The following is a 22,472-nucleotide window of genomic DNA, read 5'->3' as shown; positions in this document are numbered from 1 at the left end:
GATACCATTTTTTTTCATTTTTGTTATACACATTGCACAGGATATCTGAATGTGCCTTAATTTACTTTTATGGACCACCATATATGGATGTATTAATGTTTCTCTTGCTGTGATACAAATGTGATGAGAAAAGTAGATGACCTTTGGGAGTGTATATCTTTGGGTATTCTTGAGGTATGCTGTGCAGGTAGACGAGTCTAGGGTTAGTTTGCTACAACAATGATATGAAATGCGTATAAGTTATCGAGGACCTTTTTCAGCGGTAGACTCTGAATACTATGTACTTTTGATATGGTTTATACTGATTGAATAGGGTTTGTGTCGGACATGCCGATTGTTGGTTTAATGTATTTTTACTCTTAAGAAGTATTTAAGCAGTGAAAATTTTGATAAGATGCAAGGATTCATTTCTGGTCTTGTTCAAGGATGGAGAATTCATGTTGGAATAAACTTGACCGGCCACAATTGGAGATCACCATGTATATGTAGATATTAGAGTTCCCCTGCTTTCCTTGCGACTTTCTTAGGGATGGTGGATGCTGTGGAAAATGAAAATTCTGAAAGCTTTGTGTGTAGAGTCATTGATAATATTGCCATATATATATACATGCATTATTTACAAGAAAGACCGTTATTTAGACAGGATTAGGACCCCCTGACTTTGGTGTTAGATCCTTTAGATCACTGCAAGCTTATTTTTCCTATCTTGAATGTGCTCGTTTGTTATTCATCTTGCATTTCAAGCTGCATATGTCAAGGCTATGCGAATTCGGCACGCAGTTTAAGTCGCTCAAAAAATGCAAAGTTGAGTTAAACAGTTTGAGAGGTCTGGTGCTCGAAATGTTGGTGAAAATAGTTTATGAACATATAACTTGAAGTTTCTTTTCTTCTTTTTCGGTCGGAATATAATTCGAGGTTTCTAATGCCTGTTTTATGTATAAAAAGACACTGGCATTGAAGAGGGCAAGTCTAATCGTTTTATGAGGTCTTTGAAATTTCAAGGTACTAACTATTGCAGCTTCCTTAGGAGAAGCAAGATTTCGAATCTGTTTGTTGGACAATCTTGTCTAAGATGTCGAGAAGTTCGAATGTAACCTGATCATTGCGGTGCTTTGAAATTTCTTCCATCTTCCACTGTTGAATTGGATAGATTTTATGTTTGAACAAGTGATCAGTTTTCTAGGTTTAAATTGTCCTTGGCTTATTTGTGCATTTCCTAATTGGCAGCATTCCTTTTTGGAATTTCATGGCAATAAGACCTTAGTTTGGCTTTTTTTTTTTTTTTTGTCAAACGATAGATTTGTTAGATTAAATGTTAGATTAGAGAGCTGACAAAGTTTAAACCCAGCCACCATGCAAGGATACAAATCCTTTTCACCATTATGGTAAAGGATCACTTGCTGGCAACAAGACCTTGGTTAGTTGGGAAACTTGGAAACCAGGATTTTGGTAATTATAATTTATTTTTATTAAATTTTTTGTCAAAGTTTGGAGAATTCTGCAGCCCCAAATACAAAACAATGACTGTATGCTCTCACTAGATCTGTAGATCCCACACTGCTAACCAGAGGAATAACTAGTGAAACAATGAACTATAGAGGAAGGAGGGGGTCTAAAACACTTTGTCAATGCTCCTTCGTGAAGACTGCAGGATGACTAATTTAGAGTGCTGATAACGATTTTCCCTTAAAATTGTCATATTAATGGAAGTCGAAGTGGGAGTTTAGCTCATAAATTTTGAGCAGTGGTCCAGTACTCTGCTTCCAAGCTTATAAAACAGCAAGAGGAAGAAGAACTCTACAAATTAGGATAATACTGATGTCTTAGAACTCTACATATATAAAATAAGGCTATATCTCTCTCCCGATTTATCATGAATCAATTAAATACCAGAGTGTTCTCTGTTAGTACATTCACTTGAATTCTCAAAGACACAGAGGAATCCTTCGATGGTCATCCGGCGAGCTAGCACAGCGAACAACGTCGAGGAAGAGGCTCTCGTCGCACGGGATGTAGAGCTTTGAATCAGCATTGTAATCGTATTCTTCTCGAGCTTGATCGAGCAATGCCTTGAAGAGAGGGTGGTTAAGCACGGTGATTTTGATCACAAACCTCTTGTGGTTTTGACCAACATAGATTACTAAGTGACCCTTTGGGACATCTTTGGGGATTGAGTTTTCTTCTTGCATGGAAGGCCAGAGAGCCCATTGGCAGCAGTTTTCACAGCATGAGGAAGAAGGTGTGTTTTCTCTACTCCCTATCTTCCTCCACTTGTTAGCACACACCCTTACAAACTTCCCCTTCAACATTTTTTTTTTTTTTGTTGCTATTTATACCCACACAAACAATAAGAGAGAGAGAGAGAGAGAGAGAGAGAGAGAGAGAGAGAGAGAGTTGAAATAGGTGAGGTGGTAGTGTTAGTACAAAGATGAAAGGTATATATAGGTGTGGAGAGGAAGCACTATTTTGGAGCATTAAAGGGTTGAAATGATAGGTTAGATATGAGGAAAGCTGAGATGCGATAATTGTGATCAATATCATGGGGCAACTTCTAAGAGATGATGTTCTTTTTCTTTCAAATTTCCATATTTGCTATGATCAGCTGGATATGTTATTTGCACTCTAAAAAATTGTTCTTCAATCATTCTTAGTGCACATAAAAAAAATCAAAAATATATAAAATAACTATTTTGAAGTACTGGTAATAGATCACGATAATAGTATGTCAATATTTATTAAGTTATCCATATGTGTTATAAAATACTGATAACCAACAAATTTTATTGACATATTATCAACACTTTATTGTAAATATACAGATTAAGTAGTCAGTGTGATCATATAAGTGTAACGGTATATTCTTTGCTGTACCGTGCTGTACCCTACACTTACTTTATAGTCATGCACCTTGATACGAAATTGTACGAACATGCATCTCAACTCAAAGATTATAATCTATAAAACATGGCACATTTGGCAGCAGACTTTTTTGCCCTTTTGTTCTTCACAAGAAAGCATGGTGCTTGAGAGTGATTTTTTGAAGTTCTCAAAGTTAAGACCCCACAAATTGTGAGAGGAAAAGATAAGATATGAAAGTAGGTTGGGATAAGCTTCTTGGACAAAGTAGCGATCCCACTCACTTGTTCTCCAATTTAAAATAAAATAAATTTTTTTCTAAATTTAATATATAAATCTGCCGAAACTAAAAACTCATCTGCAGACTGCACCATGATGCTTCATTTGTAATTCTTTCATAAACAATGGATTAGATTGTGGGAATTTTTATGGTATTTTGGAGTATTCGAGTTTCTTTATATTTTGGAGTTTAAATTGTTAAAATTTTAATCAAGGTTACAGTAATTAAAATTTAATGATTAAAAACTCTAGAATACAAGGTACTTAAAAACTTCATAAAATTTTTATTAGATCATGTGCCATTTGTGTATTTTAGTAAAAGAAGCATTCCTTAACACAAGAAACTATTTTATCTCTAACTTTGCTTGATTAGTGTGTGATTTGAGGATGATAATAAGTCAGCTAAATACAAATTAAATTATTTGATATTGAAAAGTTGGCCGGCACATGTTTGGCTGGAATCACATTGGGTGTAATATGAGCTAGGGCATGATCTACTTTTTGTCTTTCTTTTCTTTTTTTCCTTTTTTAAATATATTCTACTTCTCCACTAGTCACTAATGACATATAAGATTTGATCGATAATGTCATCAGCAGCATTTTGCTGCTTTTTAAAACTGAACACTTAAATTAAGTTATCGGTATATATAAATTTGTAGCATGCATGCATGCATGTACTATCCGTACAACATCGTTGCTCTGCAGTCTTAAAACCTAAGCCTGCAGTTTAGATTTGGATAAGTTTTACGAATCTCTGGAGTGTAGTCTGACCTTATAAGCATTAAGCAGAAGAGATGGGTAATGAGTAAGAGAGTATCGAAGGGGATGGATGGATGTGTCCTGCTGTGTTTGCAGAGCATAAGATGGGAGTCACATTTTCAGTCTTTTATGGAGAAAAAAGTCTTCTTCTCGATTCTTTAAACATTCTCCATTTGCTCACCAACCGAAAGGATCAATTTTAAGGTTTCTCTCTTTAGAAATCATGTCAATAATCAATATATAAAAATGCGATTTAAGTTATCATACTATGAATATAAATTATTGCACTGGTTCTTTGTCAAAATATAACGTCCATATTTCTGATCACATAAGCTTTATCTTGTCTAACAATATTAATTTGGCAAAGACTATTGATGTAGAACAAATGACTGAAATGATCTAAGAACAATTGAAAAGGCGTAAAAGTTAGCAATAAGACCCATGACCCGCCATTTCAAACAGAAGACGCCGGGTGCGAGGTGAAGAAGACTTGGGTGCTGAAGTATGGGGATTTTTTGTCGATTCCTTCATAATTTACTATCCCTAAGGGATTATAAGATTTTAGGACTTTGTGGTTTTTCATTATTTGTTTAATTTGTTTTCTATTTGTTCTACTATAAAGTTTAGGGCTAAGAAGCACCTATAAGCAACCTTTAGGTTGTTAGGTTAAACTCATCTCGATTTCTAGTAGTTTTCAGATTGTTAGTGGATACTAGCTTAGGATATGTCATTCAGTTTCTCTATTACTTTATCGTACTGTATCAACCATTATCTATCCTTAGTTCGACAACACAAACATTTGTTATCTTAGCCATTTTATGTGTTCTAACAAGTTTAGAGATTAGCCAGACACTTTCTAGGTATCCATATATGTGATATTCACGTTATCCTCTACGGCTCGACCTAGTGATTGTGGAGTACAGACAACTATACAAGCAGCTTAGGGTAGACCACTTTGAATCAATCCTTCATTAAATATAGCTTGAAAATTGCAAGCAATTGCGAAATGGTGAAGCTTTGTGCATGGTGGATTCTGTGGTGGTGATTTGGAGTGGGTTCAAATGTCTGAACTTTGAAGTTGATTTGCTGAGAGATGCGTGAGTGCCAGCACACTGATTCATCCTCCCCAGGGACAAAACTTTGCTGTGCTAGGTTGGTTTGAAAGAAAGAGTACCTCTTTTGTACAAATCATTTTGACTCAAACTGCCAACACTTGTGCAGATCATTGATGGAGAAGAGTTAATATCCTTGACTATTCCACCTGTCAAATGTCATTCCAAATTTTCATATCTCTTCATATCCAGCTATAACTTTTAATTTCCTTTTCTTTGTTTTTTTGGTCGATGTACTTCTTTTTCTTTTCATATAACGAAAAGAAGAAATAATAAATCAACTTCCATTTTGTCCAAGACTTTGAAACTATGTTTAGAAGCTTAAATTAGTTAAAGCAAGTTAAGGTAAATCATCTACTAATTACTCCTTGTTCGGTGATACATACTTAATTACTCCTTATTCAGTGATACATACTTCTTTTTCAGTGGCAGAATCTCAGATCAATAATAAAATGGCATGTGTGTATCTTTTCACATGATAATATATTATTGATTCAAAACACAAAGGTTGCGAAGTCACCGTTTGCAAGTAACTTTCTCTCTCTCTATGGGATGCTTTAAATATTAAAACCATCTTTTATTATTTGCTAAGCTAACTAAATATGAGAGAGGATCCTCATCAGATCCTCTTTTTGAGGATCCCGGAGATTCTCCAATCACATCTGTTCATCATACATTGGACGGTCAATTTTCGTCATGTATTGTTTATATTCAATTTTTAATAAAAAAATTTACAATAATTTTTTATCGCACGATATACGATGATAGGAGTGATTTGAGGATCCTGCAAGGATCCTTACTTACTAAATAGGACTAGGGGTGGATTTTTTTGCCAAATTGCCGTGCCAATAGAATTGTCAACCGTGCCATATCGATTTTGTGCCAATTTTTTTTGTACCAATCGGTAATAGTACGGTATTGTACCGTACCAAAATTTCATGGTACGGTATTGGTAATGGATACCATTACCACGGTATTACCGTACCATACCAAAAATACAATATAATTTATAAATTATAAATTATATAATAGATAATTATATAACACATATTTATAATATTCCAATAATTTGAAAATAAAACCCTACTTATATTAGCATTGTTGTTGGTAACTTTGATCTCTTAAAATTGTGGAAATCAAACACAAAAGAGTTCCTAATTCTTTCACAAATAGCCAAAATATCTTTGTAACCCCCACTTCTACTATTGCTAGTGAAAATGCATTTAGCCTACGGAGGAGGGTTGTGGACCCTTTTAGGGTATCCTTGACTCCTAAAATAATGGAGGCACTAGTGCGTACTAGTGGTTGGCTTAGGACAGATGAAGTAAACTTCAACAAGGAACCAACAGAAGATATGCTTCAATTTTACAAGGAAATGGAAGAAGATAAAACAAGAAAGATATGCTTTAATTTTTTTAGTAAATTTGTTATTAAATGGTTTTCAACTTTAATTCTTCTTGCTACTAATTAATTTGTTTTCTTTGTTTGTAATGTAGGCTTGACACAAACTCAATCTTCTACAAGTTCAATACCTCATCCAAAAGCTTCGACATCTCAAGCTTGAATAACTGATCAATGAATTCTCCTTTTTGAAGTTTACTTCCAATTTTCATTTGGTTTGAAACTTTAATTTCTATTTGGATTGTTAACTTCTATTTGTTTTGATTCGTAATTTCTATTTGGATTGTAAGCTTAATTTTCATGATGAATCTTGATGCATCATTTGAATTATTATGTGTGTGAATTGTGAATGATGAATAATAGATGAATTTAATCTATAATGTATGAGATAAAGGTACAAAAAAAAGTTTTGCCCTTGAATTGGGTTAAAAAAACAAAAACAGATTTTGTCCCAAAACAAAATGGAAATTACCATTGACATACCATGCCAACCAAACTTTTGGCAATACCGAACTTTGGTATACCAAAAGTTTGGTACGGTAATGGTAATAAATTTTACCAAACCGAAAGTTTGGTACGGTAACCGTACCGAACCCATCCCTAAATAGGACTAACTTGGGGCCGAGCCTATGAAGTACAAATTGTACCAGCTTTTTTTTCGTGGATAAATAAACAAAAAACATTTGACATGAAATTGGATAGAAAATCGTTTTTGGGTTAAGATGTAAGCTAGTACAAGATTGACCTTATTTCTCTGTTTCTTTGTAAGAAAACTAAAAAAATAAAAAAATAATAAAAAAAAGATGGGCCAGTAACTAGTTTATCAACTGGCAGAATAACTTTCACTTTGTTGTAGTAAAGTTTAAATATCAAGGACAAGCTTCTTGTATTGAAAAATGAAAACAAACATCACATAATGATGCATCATATGATATCATGTATATATATAGAAATTGAAGCATGCATGCATGCATGAAAATGATGGGATCTTATAGGGTGGGTCATAGAGAAAGCTGATATGATGGGGGAGCTTAGCAAAAGGATGTATGTACGTAGTTGGGCAGAAAGCTAGCCTCTCACGGGTGGGTGAGGGCTGAGAACCGGTCGATCGATCGAGACAGATTTCCGATTGGTCTGAAGAAACTCAACTCATATCATATGCATTAGCATTGCGAGGTGTCTCAAAGTATATGAGATATTTCAAGTGTTTTAACCATTAGAAACTGTTTAAAAATACAAAAATTAAAATTTAATAGTAAAAAAATTAATAATATTCTATACTCCAAAACATCATATAACTTTTATGCATTGCAGCCGACATGCCATATTTTTTGCATAGCAATGATTTAGTCTCTCTCTCTCTCTCTCTCTCTCACTGAGGCTCAGCTCCCCCATGCACGTGTATTCGCCAGCTCTTCTTTAGCTGTCACCCCTGGCACTTCATTTTCCAAGTTCCACCTTCAACCTTCTCCCATAACTTCCCATTAATTCCTTCCCATGCTTCCTCTTCGGAAGCAATTCTGCTGTTTCCTCCTCCTTTTTTTTCCCTCATTTTACCCACGTATTTTTATTGGATTTTTGAATGACACTTCTAACTGACGCTGCTGATCTGCATAATATAATAGGAGCGGACGACAACTCCATACACGCTCGAAACACCCATCCAAGTCCTTATAGCGGCAAGAAGAAAAAGTTAACATATAAAAGAGCAAATGATACTTAAGAAACACAATATATGCATGCATGAAATTGACACCCATTCCTACAAGTGGAGAAGCTGTACTCTTTACAAATTTAATTAATTGACTTGAGCATATTTCTTTGTACTGGAATATCATGGCTGGGTATACAAAGTCACCCTCAATGAATTATGAATACTGTTGAACTGGTATATATTGACCAAACATATATATTCAAAACGTTCTCATAGTGACTGATAGTGCTAGCTCATTTTAGCGTTAGGGTTAAGTGGTTCTGGCAGTGTTGGACGATAGCTCCATGTTCAGTTAATGTTGTTTAAACTTCAAACATAAGGTAAGAGCGTCTCCAATGAGAAGCTAAATTTAGAGAGAGTTTTAATTAAGAGGTGTGCTATCCACACATCCTATTTTACTTCTCACACATCCCTTGATAATTTATATCTGTTGATCTTCTTATTCATCTAATCTAACTGTTGAAAATTAAAAAGGTGTGTGGATATCACACCCCTTAATTAATTAGCTCCCCTGTTGCGCTGGATAGGGGATGTAAAGGGGTTTTCGCTCCAATGGGGGAGCTAATTAATCAAAATATGTCTCAATCTACACTCTGACTAGATGTTATATTTTTACCCTTTTTCTCTACCCGTTGAAGCTAGAATCGACAGTGACAAAAAACTGCTAAAAGACTAAACATGGTAGTAGATCTACGCTTTGCTAAATTTCACTGTATTCATTTCATACATATAAGAGCCCTAGGTACATTTCTATTCGTTATATTCTACGTCGTAAAGATTGGCTCCAAATGCATAAATGGATTACACTAGCTAGTGAATTAACTATGGAAGAAGTTACATTAGGTTTGATTCTTGAATAGATGTTTGGGTTATATTTAAATATGTACGTGCTACACTTAAATACAGTCGCTTATATTTGATTGGGTGACTCTAGCCGTTCATGTATTGAACTTTCTCAATTTCACATGTATCAACAGTTAAGAGTCACCAACTCACATGGAACCGTCCCAATCATCTTGAAATACGACGATGTTAAGTATTTATGAAACCCTGGCTATCGCTACAATGAGTCTCAAATACACTAAACTTCAATAGAAGTATGAAAAACCATATATCATAACAATCAAATCTCAAATACAAGTATCAATCCATGTGAAGGTTTGCATAATAATTATCGTTTTACGAAAGGTAGAAAAGAAAAAGAAATCAGTGTATCACCTTATTACCAATCAAAACCCATAGTATCTCTATGCATGAAGTGTTGCACTCACAAGTATTGTATGTGGTGTCCCACACTGTACATAATACCTCTACCCGTTCATATATGGCTAAGGGAGGAACGTGATGACCTGACAAGAAGAACACATGCATATTAGATAAGTAAATTTAATGGATGTGACAATAACACACATAAGTTTAAAAAATATGGCTCCACATATTGAAATCATATATCCACACAGCCTGTGATTTCTCTACTAACGGCAGTAGCACCTTATCTCAGGTTGTAGCCTTGTAGGAATGTAAGTCGATGGATTAGCAAATATATGCATGTCCACTTCTTCTCAAACTTATTTTTGTTGGACTATGAATTTAGATTACACATTTATGGAAGAATTAAACTAATATATAGATATGCGTGAATTAAATTCACAATTTTTTAAAATAAGCTTCTTAGATTATCAGACAATCCAATAAAATAATGTTATGTAATGCTTAACACTCTGTTTGGATGAGAAAATTTAAGATTACTAAGGAATTTTAAAACGACAGAATTTTATTTTCTAAATTTTGTGAATTTTCTTGTTTGGTTAACCTAAAAGAACAATGAAATTTTAATACGAAATTTGTTATTTTTAAACTCACTCATAGAAATTGGAAATGATACCTATTTACATGAAATTGAAACTTGGGATTAGAGGTCCCAAATTCCAAATTTTTTCCCCTGCGGATTCTAAATTTCTATGTTTATGAATCCAAACAAGGGAATTGGTCATGTCAATTTATAAATTCTGAATTTTTTCAAAATTGCAAGTTTATTTCCCTTATCCAAACATAATGTAAGTGTTTTTCCTGCCTTTGTTTTGGGAAAATCATTCATAACAATCATTGTCCAAATCTCTTTAATGAGCATATTCTTAAAATGCTTTCGATATCTGATTTATCTTTAATCTTTAATTACTACATCGTTGAGATTTGATTGATATGTTATCGGTATGAATTTGGCTTCAGTTCACAATCAGTGGCCCATCTGTGGACATGTTTTTAACTATTAGAACCAACCATGGTGGTTCTTTTAGTCCTTTTCTTAGTTGTGTGCCCAACTGGGACTGGTTAAGTTTTAAGTCGTTAATATCTTCCAAATAGATCTGTAGAAAGATATTTATGGTTGGATTTTGACACTGATGAAAGTGAGTCCTTGGTAGTGGGATTAGAATTAATATATTACAAAAGCACACGTTGCTTTTGTATATGTTTTTCAAACCGTTCAGAAGAAAAAACAAAAACATCACGGATTAATTTATTTTCCAAACCCTACTTGATCTACGGGCTAATGTAAAACACCCCAAAATTACCTGTCACGGCCAGTTGAAGTTTTTAGTACTCAAAATTCTCGGTGGTAATGATTTCCAAATTTTATTATTCTACTTTCACCAAGTGGAGATCAAATCAAGAGCCTAAATTGATATGATTTTCTTTTACAGCAATAAGACAGAACAGTAAAAATAAATAAATAAACATAGTTCGGCAACTTTCTAGTGATTCTTTTTTACTAGACTTTGTATTACTAGAGAACAAAATTATCTCTCCTCATGGTTTAATATAAATAAAGGCACATACGAAGGGAAATGCACATCCAAATTCCTCAATCCTCTCTCTCTCTTCTTTGTCGCACTCCTCAGAGAAAATAAACCACAACAATTTGGAGGATCACTTGCAAAAGCGTCACAATGTTGGATATTTGTATAAATTATGGCTTTGGAAGAACTAAATAAGTTGGCTAAAAGATGAAAGAAAAGTTTCAAACAAAAGACGAAGAAAGAAAGAATGCTTTAAGGTGCGTAAAAACGCTTTTTTATTAAGCTTTATTTGTCCTCACAACTAGTTTGCAATAGGATATGCAAATAAATAATTATTATGGATACAATATTGAAAACATGTATTATACGTAAGGTATCCTTCAAAAGCAAGTAAAGGGTAAAAATGGGTAGAGAAAATGTCTCGAACCAAAGTTTGAATACCAGACGTCATGGTGTTCAAGTCATACAAGTAAAGAAATCTATTCATTGATAAGTAAAAGAAAAAACATAAACCCGATCATTCACTATTTCTTGAAGCTTGATCTAAAATAGATTTATTAATGGAATCAAATATACAAAATTATCTATTTTTGAAACAGAAATTAAAGTAATACACCAAAACAAGAAACGGTCTCCATGAAGCCCAATTTTAATATGTTTGTCTATCTCTTCTTGTGTTTGGTTAACTTTGGTAATGCATAACATTATTGAACTGATACTCAATAATGTCTAGAAACTATTTTCTAGAGTTTATCTCCAAAAGAGATTTGAATTTCGAAATAGTGCTGACCCATCCTTTGACCCCTACGCCCGGTCGAGTAATAGGTCAAGGAGCTCGTCTTGCGTCGACTGGATGCCAATCTCCTCCGCCAACTGGGCTCTCCATGTTACTTTCCAAAATTCTCCTTTTGTTTTGAAAGTTTCCAACACAAAATGGTGTCTCGTGTCACTATTAAAATTATGGTTTAAATGTCAAAATGGTCCCTGTGTTATAGTCATATGGCCAATTTAGTCCATCAGTTTTCGATTTGGCTAATTTAGTCCTCGTGTTTGTCATTGTTAGCCAATTAAGGACATTTAATTCAATATCTTTTAAAAAAAACCCAAAAGAAAAATTATATGAGATATAATTAGCCTTTCTCTTTACAAAAAAATGCAAATCAATGAGAAATTACACATATAAGAGATAAAGCTTCCAATATGAAAAATGATTAAGGTTGTGACATAGAAAAGAGAGTAGGTAATGTTAGGGAGGAGGTCGGCGAGTTAGGAGGAGAATAATTTTTCTTTTAATTTTATTTCATTTTAAAATAATTTTAAATCAAATAATAATTTTATAAATAAGTTTGTAATAATTTATAAATTTTTTACATAAATTAAATGAAAATGTCCTTAATTAGCTAAAGAAGATAAACACAAGGATTAAATTAACCCAATAACTAAAACACAAGGATTATTTTAACATTTAAGCCTAAAATTATATTACATGACCTTATATTATTGACTCGAAACGTTACAATGAAACAGCAAAGCCTTTTTTTTTGCTGGATTGAGTTAGTATGTGTTGGTGAATACTATAATTCCACTTGTAAAGGTGGGAAGGGAGGCTAATGTGGAGAGAAAAATTGCTCTCAATTCTCAACCATCACTAACAGATGGACACATTTAAAAATATATGAAGTTGAATAATATGAAATTCCACTAAATCTTGTCCCAAATTTAGTGGAGATCCCCATAATCACATTTTCCCCTTCCTCTATATAATGAGCAAACTTCTTTGCTAGCTAATCACTCATCAACCCACATGATTGTTTCTCAGTTTATGATCAAAATCCACTGCTCTAGCTGTTAATTGCCTTACAAAATATGAAGGTGGTGGCACTTCTATTTGTCGTGATGATGGCCAGCTCTTGCTTGGCAGCGCCAAGGAGGGCTATGTTGGAAGGAACGTATAGACAAGAGCAGCCGCAGCACCACCGTGTCGAAGGCGGAAAAGCCATGGAGAAGAACAGTGCTAAGTACCCCGGAAGCAGCTTGGCCAACCACCATAACATACCTAGGCAGTATTATGATCCAAATGGTGGAGATGGTGAGGGTGACAATTGGTGATATCAACCTAGTACTTAACCGGTGTGGGATTCAACACAAGTTAGTACACTGTCGAGTTAGTACTTTACTGATGTGGAACTCAACACACGCTAAAACAACCCAGGGTGTCACAAGACAGTAATATCTAACGTGAATAGTAATGTATTATCTTTGGTGTGATCAATTTGTTATAAGTTGAAAGTGGGTTTAGTTAGTCTATTGTAGCCTCTAGACATGGTATATATTTCTGTAGAAATACGGAGGCACGGAAAGACTTGGGATTGCGTACACCGAAGGAAATCGGGTTTTACAATTTTAAAGTCTAAAATCATGTGTTTGATTCTCTCCAATGTAACAACACATAAGTCATGTTCAAGTTTTCGTTTTCAGTGAGCTCCTATGTTAAAATGTTTCATGTCATAAGAATGGATAAAGAAATACGGAACTCATGATATGGTTACTTACGAGAAATTAGAATAAAAGGGATCTACATATACTTTCTAAAATCAAGTCACTCATAGTTCAATGATATTAATAAGTGAATGATCCGTTGAAAATGAGTAATTTGAGATTTGAAGAGAGATTGTTTGGAAAAGTGTTTGAGTGAATTTGGTTGAATAAATCGTGGATTGGAATTTTAATTATGTGTTTACGGTTGGATCTATATTGTCAACCGACACAGTTCCAAGTTTTGGATAATTTTGAATGAAATGAGGCACATCTATTTATGTGAACTTAAGAATGAATTTGTATTTGGTTGAATTTGGTTGATGAACCAACGATTCGAATTTGAATTATGTATTTGCGGTGACACCTAGATTGAATGTTTAGATCGCCTACATGCTTTTTAGGAAATCAAACAAGAAGTAGTTTCAGCGTTTAAGAAATTAAGGGGTGAATGACCCACAATATTCGTTTGTGAAATTTAATAGGGTTTAAAATCCTGGAAATGATTTCGGAATTACATTTGATGATTTGATAAAATGAGAATTTCAGTATTTTGAGATTGAAGGGTAGATGACCGTTGGAATGAGCACTCTTTATGGATCCACTAATTTATTTGGTTTGTAACACTTGCATTCGGGGCCTTAAGATTAATGGGTTTTTTTTTTTTTTTTTTTTTGGTGTACAAAAACTGGGTTTTTGGTTTAAAAAAAAGGGTTATTTTGTTGGATGAGAATCCAATAAATCTCGAGGGTCTATGGTGGTGATTAAATATAGGGTGATGATTTTCACACTTACCTCACATTCATCTACATCTTGACGTCCTAAATGCCATTGTTTTGCTGCATCACAAGGAACAATTGTAAGGAATCAGGATGGATTGGTGTGGTTCCTCTACGCTCCTAGGACACTAGAATATTGAAACATGAACAAAGAAAGGTATGAGAGAAAAGCATATTGAGAAATAATCATCTTCAATTGATCCAACAATAACATGTCTGACTAGAAAAAAAAAAAAAAGAAAAAAAAAAGTGATGTAATTCCAACCACCTGTCTTATTTTACCGTCAAAACCACCTATTAACGAAAATGTTCATAACAAATGAATATAAGGTGGGTGAAAAAATATGAGAGGCAGGTGAGTGTAGTGTCACTCAAGAAAAACATTGAAAAATGAAATTTACGAAAAAGTGGTAAGGTATATATGAGTGCCTTGTTTTTATTATTACATGGTCGGGCGAGAATTCCATGGTTAGTTTATATACATTGGTAATGACAAGCCAAACGAGTTCAAATAATATGGTGTGGAGGATTTCAACATGCACGAAGCATTGAAGCTGATGATGTGCTTTTGATCTATCGGAAGTTCTTGCCTTCAAAAGTCTGGCCAAACTGCCATGTCTTGGGCGCAACATGCCATGAAGTTGAGTGTCTTTTATCACTTGCTTCAACTCGGAAGGTCAGTGACTCACCGACCATCTTGGCACCGGTAACCCACCGCTGACCCCACATCCGACTCATTGCTGTCCATTTGAGCTTGTCGGAGCCCTTCACCTGCACGCTGATGATGTCCCCAGCTCCTCCCACGTTCCATACCAACACTTCATTGAAATAAGGGTTCCCGGTTATTGTGAATCGCATGCCCCCTTTCTTCTGGCATGGAACCCTACAAAACAATTTCTAGCAATCATTAAAATCTTTCTTACAACGGGAAATATTCTCTTATCGTGTGATTAATATACTTACATGTTATGTTATCATGCTTTTCAATATGGACTATCGAAATTCATATGTTTGTATTGTGTGGTTTAGATTGCTAGTCTCACAACATTAGTAGTCAAACATTCTATCTATTCAATGCATGCATGTGCATGTAATCACCTGCGGTACGTGACTGGAATAATGCCTGCCTTGTACTCAGCAATGTTGAGGAACACAGGCTTGGCTACATCGAAATGCTCGCGTGGCGGATTGCACCATCCTCCATTGTCACTAGCCTGATTCCAATTTGGTGGGCAATTGTTGGTTGCAGTAACAGTGAGAATAGGGCTCCCTGGTTTACACCATTGGGGCTCATCCACACACTTCATTTCATAGCATGCACCACATGACAGCCCATTGTTGAACAAAGCATTGCTCAAAGCCACTGTCTCGAGGCCATAGCCTTCTTGAACCACGTCGTGGTAACCACAAGCTCCGCCAAACGTTCCCGAGCCGCCTTCGTAGAATGTGGCATGAGCTTGCTTCCAAGGGCCAGCAGTGAACCTTGGCTTATGGTGCTTTATGGGGTGGTGAACTCCAAACCGGCCACGGTTGGCAGCAACCACATGGAGATGGTCAGCTAGCACAAAAAGAAAGACAGCCAAGGAACCCAAAAGAGCTCGCAGATTAGGCAATGTCATGGTGATTAATTTCTTTGTTTTTAATTTGAAGATTCTTGTGCTACTTAGGTATATGTTATATAGTACAAGATTGTTGTTATTTTTTCAGTTCCGATTGTTTATAATTTACTCCCTACCTCTCATTCAAATGCCATTGCCAGCAATACACAACCTATATTATGGTATATGGTTGTAACTCCTCCCTCTGTTCGTTGCTTGGAGATGTCCTCATAACTCAAAATTATTTTTTAAATCTTACTTTATACACCAATATAACTTCATCATTTCGCTTCTTTTTAAACTAAAAATAAGAATGACTCGACTGGTCTTCCGTGACCTGTTATCCTTCATATTCGATCTCTCATCTTTATGTTTAGACTGGCAATAACGTCCTCAAATTCAAATTTATGTAGGCTCGTTTTATTAGTACTTCACATATTATTAAAGGGGTGTGCTATCCACACACCCTAAATTACTTCTCACACACCCCTTGCTAATTTCTGTCCGTTGATCTTTTTTAATTCATCCGATCCGACGGCCGAAAATTAAAAGGGTGTGTGAGAAGTAAAATGGGGTGTGTGGATATCACACCCCTTATTAAATACAACCCACATTAAAATCTAAATGCGTAGGATAAACTATTCCCATTGGTTCTTATAGAGCTCTTTTATGTGATTGTATGTTGTACTCGTGGACATTCCTTATAATTTATTTGTCTTTTCCTACAAAAACAATTAATACTTAATATTAAATGACTTATATACCCTAATATATAATGACAATTTCGACCTCAGAAGGTTTATGAAAAAAAATCTAAATACACTCCAAATCACTTTTAACTTGGATCCCAAGATTATTTATGTTCAACTCCACCCTTCGTTGTAAAACAAAACTCTAACCAATAAAACTACAAATACGTTGATTGAGAAAAATTATTTTAATGAATGGAACATGAAATCGGTGTTTCGGAAGCTTCACATGAGGTAAGACTTTATATTTTTCAGTGTTTTAGTAATTTTAACAACATCAGCATACATATAGCTGCGTTATTAATAATCTCTCTTGAAAAACGTATTGTTGACGATGAGGATCATACACCTAATAAACCCTAGCCATGTCTTACCACAAAAATCATGCTATTGTGTTGGTACTTCTAGTGCGGTATCGTTTATGCTTTTCTACCATATTTTCTTGCTTTTTTTTTCCATAATATTATGACTTAGTTCTTGTCCATGAACATATCTGATTAGCACGCCCAAAATTTTCATGGTTGAATTCATGTTGCACTAATCCTCAAGAAATCAGCAGAAATCCTAAATCGCGTCAGAAAAGTTTCAATAGCTCGCACCTTGCCGAACTATTATTCAGAATTTCGGTAGTTCCTACCGCAAATTTTCAAGGTTTTTTTGTAGCACTCTGCCGACATTTTCAAGGTTTTTTTGTAGCATTCTACCGACATTTTCAAGGTTTGTCGACTTCCACTCGCTGAGTACTGAAAACTACCCGCAAGCATTTCCAATCGACTTGTCATGAAGAAGCGAAAAGTGGTATAAATTTAGAGCAGATATAACCATGAAAATGCAGACATCATAATTTTCTAGCACAAGCAGCATGGAGCCATGTTTTTCATATTACCCGAAGTAAATTTCTAGGAAAGTAAACGGGAATGTGAAAACGTCGAATACAAAACTCTCGCTTACAAAAGAAAATTTGGCCCAACTGTTGCAGAGAGCCTGAATTCTGTAATAATTTTTCGAAGGATGAACTGTCTGGATGTTATAACAGACTCTTTACAACTAAATTTCGGTAAATCCTGGCTACTGATTTACTGCACCAGTGATATTTAACTTCAAAAACGCTTCTTCTACTTCCGTCGTACATACCTTCTGATATGATCAGATGATGCACTTTTACTGGCAATTGGAAGTATGGGAGGAGCAAACTTTTTGCCGCGCTGCCTGGGATACGGATGGACTGTGGCTAGCTCACGGACACGGGGCACCAACGACTTGGGTAAAGCACGCATCTCCTTTTGCTCAACCTGGGGTAGCCAAACGATACCTAGACAAGTTTAGGTTGCATAACAATTTCTGTATCCTAAAATGCAAAAGTATAAACAGATAGAAATCTAGCCTCGTTCTTCAGCTCCTTTCCACAGCTCCTCCTTAAAATATTTCTCCATTTGTCCTGCAGCGTGCACAAGCATTGAAGTTAGAAGTTAAAACGCAAAGACAACTGTTTAACTGAAACCTAACACCTCTCCTGTAGAACACAAAATGGAGAAAGCCAGTAGAAATTGGACTGTAAAGAGCTTGCCCCAATTCAGGGGGCCCTGCGCCTTGGGTAACTGGCCCTCTCCATTTTCTGTGCAAATAGAGAGCATATTATTCCCATTATTGGAAAGCTGTGATGTACCCTGAGATCTAGTGGCGTGCGATAAGGAGAAGATGCAAATAGGAGCCTTTTTATATCTGTCCATCGTCCAACTCCGTATTGAGAAATACCATCAACCAATGTCGTCACCTCAGAGGGAGTCCACATCCTTTGATGCTTCCTTCGATCTTGCTTTGTTGATCTTTTCCTTGACACAGAGTCATCTTCAGATTCAGATGTTATAGGTTGCTCATCGGACTCGTATGACTCATCAGATTCATCTGACTCAAGCATCTGTGCAGAATAACAACGACAATTGAACTTCTGAAACTGTGGCATTACATGACCCCAAAAAAATCAGTACTGCAGACAATCCTAGTTGTTCAAATAGAGAAGAAATAAATTCACTCTGAATTCTATGTTTTTTCTTTCTTTCAAGTCAATGAACATCACAACAGCTAAGCCTTCAGTGGAAAGCAACAACCATAACAATATGCAGATGCAAAAATCAATAGGTGACTCACACCCAATGCAATTTCACAGGCACAAAGGAATAGTATACCATAGTTTGGTTCCACATGAAAAATACATAGCAATCTGCAAATGGTCACAAATAATCTCACATTTTTTAACTACGTTAAAAGAGACAACAAACCCTAATGGACCACCTGTCATACTTAAATTTCACTTTGATGAAATGAAATTACTGATAACTGATAAGGCAAATTAAAACAAACTGGGAGAGAAAGAACCATACAACTAGAGAGACAGGACGAAGAAGTGGGAGGAATTTTCATCTAGAATTTTCAAATTAAATGTAGCAAAGATGTGCAAGGCTGAAAATTTTCCTACCGAAATTGATGCATACTTCTTTCGACGTGTTCTTTGCTTCCTGAATTCAGCCAGTGTCTGGTTTTCAGAAATTAAATCATCCTCGGGAACTGCTGCCAATGTCCTCGGCCTCTGATGATGATGTTTATTCTGAGATCTGGCCTTCAATCGTCCATTCTCTGTAGCAGTAACAGCAGAACAATCTTCCCTCCCCTTGGAATCTTTTGACTTCTTGCCCGAAAATTCCTCAATGTATCTTCGAGTAGGCTTACGTAGTCTTTTCTCCTTAAGAAAAGCAGCAGACACTATTCCACTTACTGAAGGTTTTTCATCGTTATCTAACTCGTCAAGATTTCGTAAATTGATTGAAGCAGGATGGGCAATTGGTGTTCGATGTCTTTTCTTCTGCCTGAAGTTACCATGGAACCCATGAGTTACTGCCTTGTCAATAGAACTATTCTTGCATTCAAATTCCTGAATAGTCACAGTTGACGATTCAGATATCCCAACAGCACTGTTACTACTACCACTTAATCCCGGTGACTGACTTGCAGAACTTGAGTTCCTTAAACGTGATCCTTCACAAGGACCAAAACCCAGTTGAGAAGCTTGTCCTATAAATCCAATATCTGCACTCAAGAAAGAAATAAATCATTACAAATCAAAAAGTACAGAGAAAGCACGCCATAAATGTCATTATGACCAAACAATTTAAACAAAATTTCACCTAGAAGATAATCATCGCACGGGCTTGCAAGGCCATTTATTGCATCTATATCCTCCACTTCGTCAACTTCATCCAGCAATCCATCAAGAACCTACTAAATCACTATCTCATCAAAACAGTAATCACATATGCAAATAATTCAGCAGTCTAAACAAATCCAGCATCACCTTCAAGTGGCACATCAAGTGATATAGAGAAATGATGCAGCATAAAACTTGAAGGCGAGCTAATTTCACAAAGAGAAGAGCACAGAACAATTCTGATATGATATAAATTTATACACAATGTTAGATACATACTCCAAGTTCTAATTCATCGTGTCTTCCCCGAGGATGAGCAGAGCGAAACTCACCTTAAAAAGACGAGACCATATACAGAATTAGATTGAGAACAGAAGCGATTCCAAAAACTTATTTGAAAAATAGAAACCAATAACCATTGTAGAGTCCCAACTCGAATTCAATTACCAGACATCAATTTCAATTAGAATCATTTGGTGTCTATTTTATCATCAAAGAAACAAGATTTCATTACACACAGGTGTCAAAATGTTAAAACCCATTGAGGAATCTTTTTCTTCCATTTAATATTGGTTTTACAGCAAGTGTGTCATCCTGAATGATGGAAGAATCTCACTCTAGGGATCAAAGGTCAAGAAATCCAATAATACAAGTTCAAAGTGTTCATATTTCCTATGCTTCAAACAAAAAGGGGAAAAAACTAGTAGGAGTTAATTTTGTACTTTTAACTAATAAGGGCGCTGGAACAATAAACAAGTAGCATTTAGCAGCATTACCACTGTATGTATTAAGACCAAAGTCATATCCACAGGAAAAATCTTCCATGTTCAAGCCTTTTTCTGCATTCTCCTTGTCAAAGCATAAGACACCATCTACCGTAACATATTCAGTTTTAGGTTCCGCTAGTAAATGTTCAATAGTTTCGGATTCATCTTCTAATGCAGGACCAAAAGAATCTTCCACTTTCACCTGTAAAAAAATAGAAGAAAATAAATCATACAAATGGCAATCCCACTCAAGGAACTAAAGGGAGGGGTAATTTTAATTACCAACACTAAGCAACAACTATTAATCAATAACTGTTGTGAATACAGTGGCAAAAGGAAAAGCAACTAAGATGCCTAGTAGTTCGAGAATTTAAAAAAAGGACGGAAAATCCTATTTCGTGAAAGCCTACTGGGCCATAGCATAGTGGAGAACAGATCGTGTTTGAAATAAATACATGAAGAAGCATGATAATATAGTAGTTTCGAGAAAAACTGTTAACTACTCACCCTTTGGGATTTCATGTTGACGAACTTCTTACGTGCATGTGCTTCATGATCCATTTCATATTATGCTTCTAAAATTAATCCTGCAGTTTCAAGCATTCACTAGTTCGACTGTGCAACAACCAAGGTACACAAATTATGCAGATTCCATTAATCAACAGAATCCACCAATACAACAACAGAAATTATCTAAGTAACTATTCTAAACTACCACACATCGCAATTTCACATTTCGATTAATAACTTCAGTCTCCTTAACATTCTTTTAAATTCAACCACCAAAAACAACCATGCAAGTGGTTGTTGCCACCGGTACGAATTCTGTTACGAAAAAAAAAATCATTCTCCTTCACTCTAAACTTACAATTGCATGAACACTAATGAACTTTTGGAGAAGAACACAATCGTGCTAAAGGTCCAATTTTAGGGTTTTATACTATTGATTGCTGCATTAGCACCAGCTTATAAACAAATTTAAAACAAAAAAAAAATTAAAGGTATATCGTAGTAGTATCAATGCAAATAAGAATCTACTAGATGCAGACTGATACTAGTTATTTAGATAAAATAAATCGAAATATATTTAAATGATTTCTATAGGTTATTCATTATTTATCTGAATTAATAAATTAAAAATAAAAAAATAAAAAGAGCGAAATATCAGGTTGAGTAGTATACACTACAGCACGCAGCTAGCTGTTTACTTGAGCTGAGCTGAAGCATTTAAAAAAATAACTAAAAAAATGAAAGCAAAATTGATGTTTTATTATTCCTGCTTCGTTTTCTCGGCAACCAAACAGAAGGAAAAAGCGGATCAGAAAAGTTGAAATGCAAACAGTACCTCATCAAGGAGCATGGAAACCCTAGCAAGCTCAAAGCTTGGCCGATCTGCGATCTCACCGACGAACAAAGTAATGAAGATCTAACAGAAGTTAGAGAGCAGAGCGGAGAGACCGAGATCTGACCTTAGAGTGCGAGGCAGTTAGAGAGAGAAAGAGGAGAGAGAGAGAGAGAAATAGAGGAGTCAGAGGAATCCGTGCGAACGATCGGAAACCGAAACTCCTCAGAAGCGCCAAAAAGCGACACGAAGAGATGGAGGAGCAGCTATAGCAGGAGGAGGAGATAGAGGGCAGTAATGAATAGATGAATAATGTATGAGTGTGAACCAGGGGCTTTTTCGGCATTTCGATTTTTGTTCGTCTTTTCCAGTTTTACTCTGGTACTACAAAAGTAGCAGTGCCCAGAAGGCAGAGAGGTGCTGCTTTTGGACTCCGGCTGCGGCCAACGGGGACACGTGGACGACAATTAAATGGATTGTTGGCGATTGTGGTCATCCACGTTATGACTAGTTTGACTACGTTATGAAACATGTGAAAGCCTATCATTTAATTTATTTATTTTTTATGTCAAATTATTATG

The 22,472-nt window shown here is 35.5% G+C and overlaps 2 protein-coding genes across 5 annotated transcripts; both read right to left on the bottom strand.

The window, feature by feature from the left end:
* Nucleotides 1-14,806: 14,806 nt before the first annotated feature.
* LOC103430311 (expansin-A9-like) lies at nucleotides 14,807-22,371 on the bottom strand. The gene is made up of 3 exons (XM_008368448.4): nucleotides 22,008-22,371; nucleotides 15,332-15,715; nucleotides 14,807-15,116 (listed from the first exon to the last, which is right to left on the bottom strand). Exons 1-3 carry the CDS (start codon nucleotides 22,235-22,237, stop codon nucleotides 14,807-14,809), a joined length of 924 nt encoding a protein of 307 aa, XP_008366670.2. The 5' UTR covers nucleotides 22,238-22,371.
* LOC103430310 (uncharacterized) lies at nucleotides 17,425-22,277 on the bottom strand. Of its 4 annotated transcripts, none has more exons than XM_008368447.4 (9): nucleotides 21,895-22,277; nucleotides 21,057-21,164; nucleotides 20,559-20,751; nucleotides 20,062-20,114; nucleotides 19,763-19,853; nucleotides 19,057-19,664; nucleotides 18,247-18,498; nucleotides 17,965-18,018; nucleotides 17,425-17,872 (listed from the first exon to the last, which is right to left on the bottom strand). In XM_008368447.4, the coding sequence occupies exons 2-9, from the start codon at nucleotides 21,108-21,110 to the stop codon at nucleotides 17,696-17,698; spliced, it is 1,482 nt and encodes a 493-aa protein (XP_008366669.2). In that variant the 5' UTR covers nucleotides 21,111-21,164; nucleotides 21,895-22,277; the 3' UTR covers nucleotides 17,425-17,695. The 4 variants fall into 4 exon arrangements, with proteins under 4 accessions (XP_008366669.2, XP_070666140.1, XP_070666139.1 ...); XM_070810039.1 differs by having other exon boundaries at nucleotides 21,057-21,136; nucleotides 21,895-22,154; XM_070810038.1 differs by having other exon boundaries at nucleotides 18,247-18,534; nucleotides 21,057-21,136; nucleotides 21,895-22,147.
* Nucleotides 22,372-22,472: the final 101 nt, after the last annotated feature.

The sequence above is a fragment of the Malus domestica genome, chromosome 12, assembly GCF_042453785.1.
Source record: "Malus domestica chromosome 12, GDT2T_hap1".
NCBI classification, from domain to species: domain Eukaryota; kingdom Viridiplantae; phylum Streptophyta; class Magnoliopsida; order Rosales; family Rosaceae; genus Malus; species Malus domestica.
Note: the sequence above shows the minus strand (reverse complement) of the source record. Positions and strands in the feature narration are given on the sequence as shown.